Source organism: Papilio xuthus, unplaced genomic scaffold (assembly GCF_000836235.2).
Source record: "Papilio xuthus unplaced genomic scaffold, Pxut_1.1 DF826961.1, whole genome shotgun sequence".
In the NCBI taxonomy this organism is placed as follows: Eukaryota; Metazoa; Arthropoda; class Insecta; order Lepidoptera; family Papilionidae; genus Papilio; species Papilio xuthus.
The window spans coordinates 547,979-562,560 of NW_013531688.1; the positions used below are offsets into that span (position 1 = coordinate 547,979).

The window sequence follows — 14,582 nt, forward strand, 5'->3', positions numbered from 1 at the left end:
ATTACAAATACGAATTCATTTTACTTAAATATAAAAATTAGCTTCATTTCAACTTAGCATTTAGGTAATGTAACGATACAAAGCGATGGGAAACTTCGTAATAACCAAATAAAATGCAACGTAACACTGGAACAAACACTAATCACTAATGACGTCATATCTCACAGTCTATTACTATTTTTTTTTTCATTGCCGAGACAAATAAAACTTTGTCCCATTCCAATGTTTTAGAGCAGTGTAATTTCATGGTTATTGTGGTGCATTGGTCTGCGCAGGCGCATCGTACAGCCGCGTCCATTTCTCGCTAACTTTCCACAGCCACATTGCCAGCTCGTAGTCCTGCGCCTTCTCTGACGGTGTTGCTAACTTCATGTCGCTAAATAATATAAAATTACAAAATTAAACCTTTGTTATAATTATTTTAAAAGCAAAGAAATATTTGTTAATAAGCAGTTCATAAGTTGATCAAAATTTTTATATTTCATTTATAAATTTTGTTATAAGAAATAATTTCCACTCCAATAAATTTGAGTTGGCTGTTGCCTGAGAAAATCACTCTAACTGGTTAAAGAAAAATCTTATTAATATTATAAATGCGAATGTTTGGATGGAAGAATGTTTCTTTACCTCCGGAACGGGTGCATGAATCTCGCTGAAATTTGGCACAGATGTAGAACATAGTCTGGAAGAACACATAGGCTACTATTTTTTTTTACAATTCCTCGCGAACGGAGTCGCGGGTGGCAACTAGGTTATAAGTCACTGAACTTACACATAGTAATCACCAGCGCTGTTGGCGAGTTGATCATCAAGCGCGGCGTGCAGTATGACCTGTGCGGCGGCGCGCGGCATTTTCATCACCGGCCAGAACACCGGGTAGATGATGAACCGCGTCATGCTCTTTGACATCGGCATGTGACGCGTCAGATTTGTGTCAGAGAAGCCAGGGTCCACCGCCGAAACTGACACACCGCTCTCTGGTGTAACAAATTTGAACTCAATCGACTATGAATAAATTAGTAATCGACTAATCGTTGGTTTCTGAGAGCTTTGATTTTTGATAAAATGGGGGTTTTGTCTCAGAAACTCACGGTAAGAATCTTTCTTCTTTATCTTTCTTGTCTTTGATGCTACAGGTAGTTTTCTTGTGTAGTGCAGAATTTATGGCTTTATTTTCCTATATTAGTATTGTTTAAAAGAGTTGTTCGTGTAAATAACGCGACTCACCGAGTAGTCTTCTCCCGAGTTCTCGTGCGAAGAGCAAGTTGGCGAGCTTGGTCTGACAGTATGCGGCGTTGGGTTCATACTGCTGGCTCATGTTGAGGTCCTCCTTGTGAATGTCGCCGCGCCGGTGTGCGTCGCAAGTCACCACCACCACGCGGCTCGGTGCTGACGCCTATGTTACGAAAAAAAATATATTTATCTTTAGATGAGTTTGTATTTAACTATTGTAAATATTGCCAACCTTCAAGGTATCCAGTAGTAAATTGGTAAGCAGGAAATGTCCCATGTGATTGACGCCTAGTTGTGTCTCAAAGCCATCCTTTGTCACTCCCTTTGGCGTTTCCATGACAGCGGCGTTGTTGACCAAGATGTCCAGCTTAGGCTCCTCAGATTTGAACCTGGGAATAGTTAAGGTTAGAAAATATTGAAGATACAATTTCGTATAACCACTATGGTCCTTCGAGCAAGATATATTACAAATTTATTTAGTTTAATTTAGCAAATTTTCAAAGATTTCAGTTCTAAAATATTGAATCAAAAGTAAAATATCGCGCGATACCTCACTAACTAGATAGAGCGACCATGTTAAATACCAATCGTCCTTCAAATTCTTCACAATGGTGACAGGTCTACGCGCTAGACAGAAGTCGTGGAATCAGATCATCGTCAGCTCCAGATGCAACGCTGACGACATCCTCAGGCATGAGACTGACCCTAGACAAAGCGATGGGTACCTATTAACGAACTCCCTGACGGAGGCGAGGGAGGCGAGGTTGCAGGGCCGGCAGTAGATGTATTTGTTGCCTGTCTCCAGCACGATCTCGCGCCGCGTCTCCTCGCAGTTCGTCATGTCGCGGCACGCCATGAACACCTGGTTATACAACAAATTATACGACTCTTTTCGTGGGTCATTCTGTTCGGTAATAGCTGGAAAAACTTCGTAAGTACTTATACAATGAACTGTTGTGAATATTAACAAGAAGTCAAAGCGAATTAATTATGAACCTGGTTTTCATCTTTTAAGTGTATTAATTTGTCTGGGCATATATTTATATTTTTAACTTAATTCCTATCAAATTCTCTTGTTAACTTATTATTTATCAAGTAAAAACTCTCAATGTCGCGGAGTAAATATGTCACCTTAGCTCCCCTCTTGGCGAACTCCCAGACGGCCTCCTTGCCGATGCCTGTGTTAGCGCCGGTGATGACGACAGTCTTACCCTCCGCCTTCACGTTGCGGTCAAACGGCGACCCGCCGTGCATGTCCCTGGACGGTCATTACTACAGTTGTTTATCTTTAATAAATAAAACTTTAAAGATAAAGCCACTATCAATAAAAATATAATGAGGGTCGTACCTTACCCCTAGATAAGAGAGTCAGGCCACAAAATTTGGTAAATTTTTAGGTACAAATTCAGTACTTATTTCAGTACCGTGAGCAACTAGTGACTATCTAAAAGTAATCGTTAATCGTACGTTTTTACTACGAGAAGTTTAGTTTAATAGTATACAACTCACTTAAACAAGCATAGCGCACCGGCCGTGGCAGCCACTCCTGTGATCACCGTGATAGGCAAGTTGGGGATCCACATGCCTGCAGACAGAACAAAGACAATCTTAAAAACAACGGAGTCTTATAATCTACACAACTAATGCGTTGATTAACAACTTACCTGTAGAAAGCTAAATATATATAAAATAAGTTCGCATCAAACTAAACCGTGAAGACGTTGACCATCTTTACCCATGACGACTCATAAATTTTAATTTACTAAAGCTTTACATATTGACTACATTGTTTTACGATATGTAGTTACTAATTCTTTTCCTATTATCCCCACTAAATACAGACTCTGTTAATTAAAATGACTGAACATCCATACAACTTAAAATGGTCCTGCCGAGCCGGACATTCGAAGTGTGTAGGGAATTGTGGCAAATGAAAAACCATGTTTATTTTAATATTTTTTATTATTTTTCTTAATTTTAAACGTGTAAATGTTACTATTAGTGTTTGCTTTTAATTAATTTACAGTGCCGTAACTAAATCTTATATAAATTATTTATGCGTTTGTTTTATTTCTCGGAAATATGTGATTACTACGATCACACGTGACATAACGTTCGTGTTAACTTTTTTTTTAAAGGAATAATTCAATAACATATTTTTTCTAAGCAGGCAGTGAGTGAATAGAGTTCACATTAAATGTTTTAATATCATAAACGTATATTATTTTTTTTTTATTTACAAATAAATATGAAATTACTAAAAGAGTGAAATAAATTGACAAGAATAAGCACAACCTTGTTAATTAAATTTAATAGGAACCATTTCATCTCAGAAAATGATCTAAATTCAACTTATTGTATGTCATTACTTATTTGGTAAATTTTGTATGAGTAAAATTAAAAAAGAAAACATTTTTTTAGTATCTTTTTAATGTCAACGCCATCTAGTTATAAAAATATGAAACACAGATTTCTGATTTTTGTCTAAATCAGGGGTCACGAAACAATGTCACGCGACTGTATTTTGAGCAAGTCACTGATTAAAAAAGTCATTTTACACTAAGAAAAAGGTACGTAAAAGTGAAATAGGTATATGAGGAGCGAACACTAGTGATCCATAGGCTACGAAATGTTCACAATAATAACATAGAAAGTTTGATGGCATGTTGATACACAAAAGTTTGCAACCCCTGGCTTAGATATACTTATTTTAAAATAAACATACAATCACATATTTCCGGGTTTTATATTTAATATATAAGTAAGCTATGTCAGTCTGCACAACGGGAAGTATTACAGTACCAGCTTGTTTAAAACTATTTCAACACGTCAGACGAAAAGAGTTACATCTCTAATTACATGTAACTCTTTTCGACGTACGCTACGCTGATTTCAAAGGGACTAGATTCAGTTTTATTATAAAAAAATATATCTATGTTATTGAAAAGCTAATACTATAACAGATTAGAACTTCAGGTTCGTATTACTATGAGTTCGTACTGCCGAAACATTCACATAAAACATGTTGTGATAGATATTGTATGGATCAGCAGAACGAAATGTTACAAAAAATAAAATTGTTATATTTATGAGTAAACATAAAGACTAAATGTCGCCAGAGACTGTCCTCACGGAATTTGAAAAAAAAATAAGTAGCCAACGAGTTCTTGCAGACTATGTTTTGCATCTATGCCAAATTTCAGCGTGATCCATGCAGCTGTTCTTAAGATACCTTCCAACAAACATTCATCCAACTAGCAAGCATCTAAACTTTCGCATTTATAATATTAGTAAGATTTATATACTGAGTATTATTTCCACTTTCATTTAAATAAGATAAAATATTACAACATTGATTAAATCAAATTAACGCTTTTATTTATTACGTTTAATAAAAAAAATACTAATATGGTATTTCTTAACTTATTATTAAAATTAAAACTAAACATCAATAATTAAAACAGGTAGTTAGCTGGTTGCAATTAAAAACTATAATTTGACTCAATTTCTGTACAATAAATATTGTTGTCCCTTTTATTTTCAGTTGATAAAACAGAGACACACTGATATCTATAAATATGATAGGTTAGGTTAGATAGGTTTTAGTTCGGAAATGGCTGCTTTTGCTCTGTTCCGAATTAAACGCGCCTTGAAGTTCCTGACATCTCTTTTATTAGTTCTAATTCTCACCACCGTTGTCAACGGCAACCATCAGCGCCAAAATCTCGAAAATCAAGTAGGCACAAAATAACACGGTTTATAGCCTGTCCATGTTATCAGAGATAAAGTTAACTTTTCAAAACCATCATTGTAAAGTCAAAAGAATTAATTTCCTTTCTCACTCAGAATGTCACCGTTTTAAACTGTCATATTAAAATCTATAATTATGATTTTCCTTTTAGTGTAATGAAACTATAGCCAGATGACATTTCATAGAAACGAATATAATTGTCCTGAAATACACAATAGTCAAATAAAATTTATTACTGCCAATAAAAAGCATGTTTTTTTTAATACAATCATTGTGACGTCATATGTTTTAGTAGTTTTGTTATGGTGTTCGAGTACCTACATTACTTATAACTAAAATTGACAGATTTATTGAACAATTTTGAGAAAACAGAAACATATCGCCATCTCGCTCACTCCATTTGAAGAAACAGAATCAACAATATTTAGTTGTTTTGCCAATAAAAATGTACACTTTTTGTTAATATATTAAATTTAATAAATTTCAAATATATACATTAAAGGCAAGTTACTCAATTTAAATATATATGTATTAATATCACATGTGCCTCTTTACATATAGTGCACTTTATATACTTTAAAACATTCTTACAAGTTCATTTCAAATTAAAAGAAATTTAAACATGTTTGTTGACTTTCCGCTGCTAAATATGGTCATTCCAGCCGGATTCTAAGATCACAAGCTCTGCTTTCAATTATAAAAAATGTTCCAGAATAAAGCTATGTTTGAGTACAGATATGAATTAATATTTTAGGTATTAAACCTGATTAGAAATATAAAAAAAACCCTCTTTTGCGCACATTAGGATATTTGATAAAGGCTTACTTGACATCATCCAGGACAGACATTTTTATATTCTTAGTTAAGTAAGCAATAACTTCTAACCTCAAATACTTATAAAAAAAATGTCTGCCATTCTCTTTAAAATATCACAACATAATGTTCTGTAAGATATTTCAGTCATAGATATAAAACTGACCTAAAGGTCTATGTTACCAGGTCATAAAATTAAAAAAAATAATAGATATAAAACATTTAAATTGAATATTGTGATACAAAGTGGCAGTCAAATGTTTTTAATTTCGTAGCTTGTTTTAAAAATCATCAATGGATTGAATACTTGAACTTATCTACAATGACTTTACTTTTTTGTTTAAAAAATCAAATTTTATGTGAATGTCTAGATAACTTAGTATTCTTAACTTATATATATATAAGTGAAAAAATCTTGTATTTTGATATGATTTAGTTTACTATCTTTAAATGTTAATGTACATATGTATTGGTTATAAAGAAAATTTAAAAAATGGATGTAAGTTATGTTATTTACATATACAAATACATAGATATTTAATTGCTCCCTTAGGTACATCTAAAAGGTATATTATTATTCTATTTACTATGTTTTAAAGGGACAAAGAATGAAAGTTTTTATTAAATCTTACATTGCAATGATTCTAATACATTTTATGTGAGAAAGAGAGCAACTCCCTAAAAGAGGGAAACAAATCATGTACTACACTATGTGCAATTTATGTGTGATTGTGTATGGGAATTAATCTAATAAAGCTTACATAATATTGTATGTGTATGATTGATATATAACTAGACTAAATATTGTGCTAATGTTTGTTATTTCCTACATTTATTATGACAATCTATGTAGATCTGTATCAAAAACTGTAGAAAAAACGAAATTAAAAAGACGGTAATTAAGATGAAATAATTGATTTTGAAATTAAACGGTAGGTTAAGAAGGGAAATGTTTTGTACAATATTAGCTTTTAGCCAAAACGGTTAGTTATGTTTTGATTTTGGGTCATTATTTTAACACTAAATATAATCAAATCCTTGTACAATATAAGCATAATCTTTGACTAGTATAGTTAACACAGTTCATTGAAGATTAACTCGGTTTGTTTAAAGTAGTTGTGCTTTTTGATTTTGTAGCATCGTGTGAAGGTAACGGCCTGGCTATTCCAACTCTAACAATACCTCTTGGTGCACCTTTTAATGCTTGCACAGCTTGATCTAGGGTTGCATTTTTTATACTACCTCCATTAACTGACATAACACGGTCACCGGGGGATATTTCTCCATTCTTCTCAGCTACACCTCCTGGCACTAAGCTCCTAACAACAATTACTGTCCCATGGGGATCTATTGGGTCTTGGTAATCTAATATAGAGAAACCTAACCCTTGGTCCCCCTTTATCAACTCGACAATGTCTTCTTTACTCTGCCACATTGCTAAACCGGACACACACTCTAACGAACGGGATTTCTTCGATAATTCGGAGTGATTCGTAAGGGTTGCTGTGCTTGAAGTATTAATTGATGTATCTGATTGTGCTTTCACTATTGTAGTTAGATTATTTAAACTGCCAGAAATTATTTTTCTAGCTTCAAAGCCTTCTCTGTCTGGTGCCAAGTTGATTAGTGGTCTCGGACCACTGTCAGTGTTGCTTCTCGCACAGACGAGCCGCACTCGGTTTGGCAGCTGCTTCAGTATGTTTACAACCTCTGTATGAGTTAAACCATGTAGTCTGTACTCATTAGCTTCAAGAAGCTCATCTCCAGCATTTAATGTGCCCTGCTGCCCAACTGGACCCTCCGGAAGAACTGATCTGATATAATGGTGTGGTCTCACTTCCTGCCCTCCCTCAACATCAACAGTACCTTCTAGACTTATACCTAATCCTGAAAGTTTGTTGATTTCGGCAATTATTATTTGTTTTCCGGGCCCTATTTCTTCTTGCCACTTTTGCCTCACTTCCTCTTCATCAATAGCAAGAATCTCATTGAGCCTTTTGTCTAGTTCCTCCTGTGTTGGCTCATCAACTTCATTCTCACCCACTTCTAGTACACCAGAGTCTATAGTAGTGTTGGATTCAGGCTCAGGTTCAATTTCTGTTATACTATTCTCTGCTTGTGAAGGAACTGGGAACCATGACAGAGTTGTGGTCGATGGTGATGGTGAGCTAGGACGTTCCTCATTAAATATAGCTAGTTGCAAATGCTCAAACTTTGGACCTCGCAAATATCTTTCTAAAACTAGATGTACCGATATCCCTGTGTTTCTTAATATTTCCACAGCTTGTGGGTTACTCTTATCAGCTAATGAAACACCATCCACTTCTATGATTCTATCGTTTAGTTTGATCTTTCCACTCTGTTCAGCACTGCTACCTTCTATAATACTTTTCACAAATATTCCTGACAATTCCTCCTTCTCACAGACATATCCTGCTACAGTGATGCCCAAGCCATACACATTTTTATTCAAATCCACATGGACAATTTCAACTTCAGGCAATGGTGGCAACTCAACAGGCACAGTTATTGTTATGGTGGGGGAGACCGCCTGAGCAACTATCGGCTGATCCGGTATCTGCTGAGGGTTATCACCGATTATACTAACGGCCGCCGCAACTGATTCTACATGGCCATTTTGTCCATTAATGTACTCTGTATAGCATTGAGACAGATCGTACACAGCTCCATAGCCACTCTCGATGAGGTGTCGGTCGAGTAGTTCCGGATCGGCAAGCAGTTTCGTAGGTACTAGCGCGGTACCAGGAATAGGTGCCCTCAGAGCCGTGGCGGGGTCGGCTGGGCGCGCCACCAGTAAACGGACCGACGGACCCGCCTGACGCAACACTGCAGCGACTTGCTCGGAAGTAAAGCCGCGTAGGTTCACGGAGCCCACTTGTAGCACGTGATCGCCGCTCTGCAGCCGGCCGTCCTTGTCCGCGATGCCGCCGGGTAGCACGTACTTGATCACAACGCCGGTGCTCCGCCCGCCGACCAGATTGAACCCAAGGCCGTTGCCATCGTTCGTGAGATCGACGACTTCCACCTGCGCCCACTCGGTGCTTAACACCATCGTCCTCCTCACCATCGAGGCCCGATGTTACGTGATACGCACGGCACGGACCACGCCGAGGTTATGCCTCCTCGGCAGCCGCATAGCGAAGCTGTCCTTGACAAATCACTTTTACACACCCGATTTATAACAAAACGCGTTATCGTGCAAAGTTTAACATAAAATTCCGTAAATTATGAGTAAAAATGACATTTACATACTCACTGAAGCTGAGACAGCGAGAATGTGGCCAGCTGCAAGCAAGTGTTCCCGACGAATAAAATTATCATCTAAAAATCGTAATACTCATGTCATGGATTTTCATTAAAAGTTGATTGAGTTTTTATTATTATATTATTTTATCATTTCTACCAATAAATGAGAAGTATAATATAAAATATTTGGTATTTTCGGATAATACGCAGTTATGCGAGTTAGGTTTAAGGACGTCCATCAGACCTCAACCAAAAAGGTTTCGTTTAAATTTAACTGTCATAATATTTCATGGACATCCAATGATTCATGATATGTACAAAGAAAAATAAATAACAGAGATGTATAACTGCGTTAATTATTATTTAATCAAATACGCCTATTATTTTTACGATCCATTTTCAAGGAAGGCCTATGGAAGGTGTTCATAATCATGAAAATTGAAGGGAAAGTCCGCAGCTATCTTTCTATTTTTATTTATCTTCAACTTTCGAACCAGATCGACTGAAGGACAAGAAAGGAAGGAAAGGATCACCAGTGGTGAAATAACAAATCACGCCATCTATGTTACGAAATTTATAAAGGTAGATTCGTTTACCAAAATGACAACTTAGTTTACACTTTGCATACTAGATAGCGCAGTATGTGTGCTAATGTTCCCAAAAATGCAAAGATTTTTTTTTATAGTACAAGATGACAAACGAGCTAGTGTTTACCAAAATAGCGAAATGTCTAGAGCTACCCATAGATATCCCCATTTGCTGATTCGTTGCCTACCTTTCAACAACAGATGAGTGGACGCAAAATGCACTTCCCCTTCCCATCATTTCCTTGTATGAAAAGAATGGGAAGGGGTGAGGGACTAAAAATAGGTCTCAGACATGCACACTCATCAGACGAATCATGGAATCATATCCACTTTACGCCTGTCTTAAGTGTGGTCGTGGTATTTCTCCGGTTGAGCCGGCCTATTCGTGCAAATGATGTTATTGCGGGCTCTACCATTGTTAAAGTGTCGCCGTCTTTCGATGGTTTTTGGAAACACAAATCTTTTCTTACTTTTATTCTAGTCTTTTACTTCAACAAATTCTTGAAGGGAGTTAAATAAATAAAACAATACAATTGATATATTAACATTTATTAAAAGTTTTTCTGATTTATTATAACAATAATTATAACGCTATGAATGAACTAAACACAATTTAATTTTATGATGAAACTTTTACCTACGTAAACGTGTGTTTTCATTCGATACATCAGATTGTGAAGTATTTTACCTCTACAGTCGAACTGTGTAGTTGAATCTCACGCGTATTGACAAGGCAACCTGTGAATTGTACCTATAGTTTGAAATTTAAAATGTTGTCTACACATGAAAGTTTTAACTTTAAACCTAAGAATATTTATAACAATCGTCTTCTTATCGTCAATTATGACAATATTACTATGACATTTATGTTATACTTTACGCACGATAGGTGCTGCAAAATAATTAAAAAAAATTCAATGGAGATTCTCACAAGTATTTGTGCTACGCGCACTGTACACGATACGCTGTTTGTACATACTGTTTACGATAAATAACATGTCTAAAAATAAATATAAATTACTATATCAAAGCCCAAATCTCAACAGTAAGTAGTAGTTTCTTACTAAAATGATATCACAAAACTCTATATATTGTCGTTATGTTATTTGCCATATCTAAAGCTAGTTTTAATTGATCAGTCAGAAAATATCTTTAGAGACTTTGCCTTAGCATAATACGTTAAAATAATATTTAAAAACATTGCTAAAAAGTATCTTACTGGCACACTCAGGTACTTTTACTTATGTGTAAACTGGATTACCCAGTCCTCAGTTATTGCGATCAGCCGGTCGATAAGCGCAATAAGAAAAAGAAATCCAATAAGATCCAGAAAATACCTCAATACATCCACTTAGCATCGTCACAAACATCCCATAGAATCAATATCGATGGTATTTTGTAGTATTCATCACCGCATCGGTCCTTCTTAAGGCCTATAAAAGTCTTCCATGTTGCAGTATTTTGGTTCTATAGTCTCTGCTACTCTTACGTCCTTTCTATTCGACGATGCGATGTGCGAATGAATAAATAAATAACTAAACTACTGTATATAAGGCACAGTCACGTACATGTCCGGTTTCGGCACCGACTTTTAAGGTCATCGGCGGTGTATCAACGTGGTGAGCATTTCGCGGAAGCGGCTCATCGCTCAACTTATGCCAGTCTCACTATTATATCTTTATCTGGCTCTTGCTTCCAATGGGTTCGAAATTAGTCAGTACCGACACAGGACAAGTACGTGAGTGTTAAGCCGTTTATAAATTAGTTTATGATAATGTCTCAAGAAAGTTTAAATAAATACATAATTTTATTTTCAACACACGTTAATTATGAATTGAATTTTGAAGGTTTGCTTGATAAAGAGATGTAACTCTGCTGCGACAAAATTAGTTAAAGCAAACACCACGCTAACAGTCGGATCTGTTTTCACACTTTGCCTTGTGGTGGTTATTTTTTGTTTTTAATACTTACTATGTATATTCTTTTGTTTCTATTTGTTCTAATTGAATTCGTAAGAACTCTCGTTAAAATAAAATGTCTCGCCGTGGGGTTGCCAGTTCAAAATCTGTATTTTAAACATATATCTCTGTGTTGTCAAAGATAATGACAGAGAAGATTTTGATCTCAGTAACCCCCGGTCAATCACTCAAGAGAAACTTAAAACTTACTTAAATGAGGTATCATTCAGGTCAGAGATTCCCAAAGGTTCTTTTCTTACAGACGCCTTTTAAAATTTTACTAGTATCGATAGTTCTTCAACTTGTGAACCGTCAACATTGTTTCCCCACATCGTTCATCTGCTCGGTTTCCCTTGGTGTGAGCACGGTAAACTCGTCGGGAAACCTTAGGAATCGCTGATTTAAATGATAGTATTTGTAAACTACATATATCATGATATATTACAATACTTTTATGATGACATTTTACAAAATAAGCTATCAACAGTTACAGTAGAGTTGGCCACTGTATAATCATTTGCACTTTTTACAATTACTACATTTCTGCTCTATTGTTTGGCAAACTTTATACGATATGTTATCAGAACGTAAATAATCAGAAAGTCAGAGAAACGGTTAATCAGATTCACAAACGATCCGAGGTGCAAAGCGCAAGTCAACTGATGCGAGGTGAATGTGAAGGGGCGCGAGCGAGCGCGGCGCAGCCCCGCGCGGGCCGCGGCACACTGCGCGCGGCGCATTCCCGGCGCCCGCCGCGGAGCCCGGCCACGCCCTCACACGCCCTAGCGGCCCGGCCAATGGCGCGCGCGCCCCACCGCGCCGGGGCCGAGGCGTGGGGCGGCGCGCGGGGCAGGGCGGCGGGCGGGGCGGTCGAGTGGTGCGCCGCGCCGGGGGCTCCGGGCGCCACTCTCGCCCCGAGAGCCACTAGAGGCTGAGCCGTCGAGTGGCGTGAGTGGCGTTGAGTGCGGCCGGTCGGATGTCCGCGGAGGGCGGCGGCTACTCGCCGTGTCCGGCGGAGGCGCTGCCGGAGCTGAGCGCCGCCGAGCTGGCGATGAGCCTGTCGCCGAAGTCGGCGCTGCTGCAGCAGAACCTCTCGCAACTGCAGCTCCAGCATTCGACACCCTTCTCCGTCACCGACATCCTCTCGCCGATAGAGGAATACCGCAAATTGGAGCTCGCGAACAACCCGCCGTCGCCGTACAGGTGCGTGCATCGATCGGGCGCGGACGGGGGCCGCGGGGCCGAGCGGGGGGCGGGGGAGCCGACCTCCACCCGCTGATTTTTCGAGTGGGCCGAAGGTCTCGAGAGTACTCGACCGGCGCTCGTAGTCGAAGGATATAGTTCTGTGACGTTTGTTTGTGCAGGTATGTTGTGATCGGCGGTCAAGTGAGATGCGATGTGAGTGCGAGTGCGGGCTCGAGGACGTGACGCGCTAGGCCGCCGCGACGCCGCGCCGCCGCGCCGGCCGCTCGGGCCTCGGGCCGCTAGGGCCAACATTGCGATTCCTTACTAAAGTACCATAAATAACAACAAGCAGCTCGACTTGTACTCGACCGTGATGTTTGTCCGCGAGCTGGTCAGTTCCGGCAGCTAGTCACAGCTAGGGGTAGCGAGGTGTAGCGGCGTGCGGGGGGACGCTGGCCGCGATGACGCTCGAGGCGTATATGCATATGTATGTATATCCATCATTATCCCATTTGTTACGGTTTACTGAAGCTTCGAGTGATCTACAAACGTTGCAGTTTATTTATATCCGATATTTAAAGAAACTAAGTAAACAATAGCATCGGTTTTAAAATATTAAAGTTGAAACTACACAGAATGATTGATTTTAAAAGAATTTAAATATTTTTACTAAAAAATTACTCGGTTTCGTTAACTAATTAAAATAAATAAACGATCAAACAATAAACATAGATATTGTTATACAATAATATTAGGCCTATTACAAGTTAGCAATTTTATTTGCGCGAAATTAACTTAATTTTTTCTCTGAGTTTGAACAAAAATAAAAATCTTTTGAATGGAAACTTTTATACGATTTTTCGATCAATTGTGGTTTAGGACTCCTAATAATACTTGAAAATTAGCAATGAGTAAATTCTACATGACATAGTAACCTAATAACATAAAGAGAAAACAATAAACACGTCGTTGATCACCTCGGTGTTCCCGCAGCTCGTTTGCCCCCTTCTCTTATAAAAAACCAATATTAATAATGCATAAATATTATAACTTTGTATAATACAAGAATAACATAGGTTATTGTGTCTGTTTTATTATTCAATTAAAATAAGACGATCGTAAGTTAAGTTAAAATTAAGTTATCCGAACTCGTTGAAGTTTTTTCTATTGAAATTTTGTTATTGTACTTAATGTGTACGAATTACAATAACTTCACCTTAATTCATCACTTTATCACATTCAAACTTATTTATAGACTAAAAAATCCTGAATTATATTATAATTTCTTTTAATAAATTGAAATTTAACTTAGCATATATAGGCGGCCATTTCCTTCGTACGGGTGGACATTTTTTATGCAAACATTTTATAACAATACTAGCAGTTTCCGTGACTCCGTTCGCACGGAATTATAAAAAAAACATAACAAGCAGCCTATGCGTTCTTCCAGGATATGTTCTACATTCCAAATTTCATAAAAATCTGTTCAATCTTAAAATAAATACCCATCCATCTAAACATTCGCATTTACAATTTCGTAAAGTACACTATGCCGTAAACAACTCTCATACGAAATCACATTACGAATACGTTTTCGAAAATGTTCGTGCTAAACCCTATCCACCGGTACGCCTTAATTCTAAACAAAAGGAATTGTCTCCTTTATTAGTGTATTGACTTTAAAACACGTCATCATTTAAAATAATAAAATCCTATAAATTTATTTACATAAATATATTTACATTAAAATACAGTGTTCACAATGTCAAGATAAAACTTGAGCCTTCA

At 37.4% G+C, this 14,582-nt stretch overlaps 3 protein-coding genes across 6 annotated transcripts in view; 1 reads left to right on the plus strand and 2 right to left on the minus strand.

Annotated features, from left to right (window-relative positions):
• Positions 1 to 54: 54 nt before the first annotated feature.
• On the minus strand, positions 55 to 9,167 carry LOC106120225 (retinol dehydrogenase 13). Of its 3 annotated transcripts, none has more exons than XM_013315506.1 (8): positions 9,067 to 9,118; positions 2,743 to 2,818; positions 2,365 to 2,491; positions 1,959 to 2,095; positions 1,466 to 1,622; positions 1,228 to 1,396; positions 773 to 977; positions 55 to 376 (listed from the first exon to the last, which is right to left on the minus strand). In XM_013315506.1, exons 2-8 carry the CDS (start codon positions 2,814 to 2,816, stop codon positions 250 to 252), a joined length of 996 nt encoding a protein of 331 aa, XP_013170960.1. In that variant the 5' UTR covers positions 2,817 to 2,818; positions 9,067 to 9,118; the 3' UTR covers positions 55 to 249. The 3 variants fall into 3 exon arrangements, with proteins under 3 accessions (XP_013170960.1, XP_013170959.1, XP_013170958.1); XM_013315505.1 differs by having other exon boundaries at positions 56 to 376; positions 9,075 to 9,167; XM_013315504.1 differs by having other exon boundaries at positions 56 to 376; positions 9,071 to 9,147.
• Positions 6,426 to 9,081, minus strand: LOC106120224 (patj homolog). Its single transcript, XM_013315503.1, has one exon. The coding sequence runs from the start codon at positions 8,883 to 8,885 to the stop codon at positions 6,891 to 6,893; it is 1,995 nt and encodes a 664-aa protein (XP_013170957.1). The 5' UTR covers positions 8,886 to 9,081; the 3' UTR covers positions 6,426 to 6,890.
• Positions 9,168 to 12,535: 3,368 nt separating the features above from the next.
• Positions 12,536 to 14,582, plus strand: part of LOC106120018 (homeobox protein Nkx-2.1) — a 29,878-nt gene continuing 27,831 nt past the window's right edge. Inside the window, exon 1 of one of the 2 annotated variants that reach the window (XM_013315174.1) lies at positions 12,536 to 12,812. In XM_013315174.1, the coding sequence (XP_013170628.1) occupies positions 12,586 to 12,812 (227 nt within the window). In that variant the 5' untranslated portion in view covers positions 12,536 to 12,585. Of the gene's footprint in view, positions 12,813 to 13,111; positions 13,282 to 14,582 lie in introns of those variants that run through there. The other variant, XM_013315175.1, reaches the window with a different exon arrangement.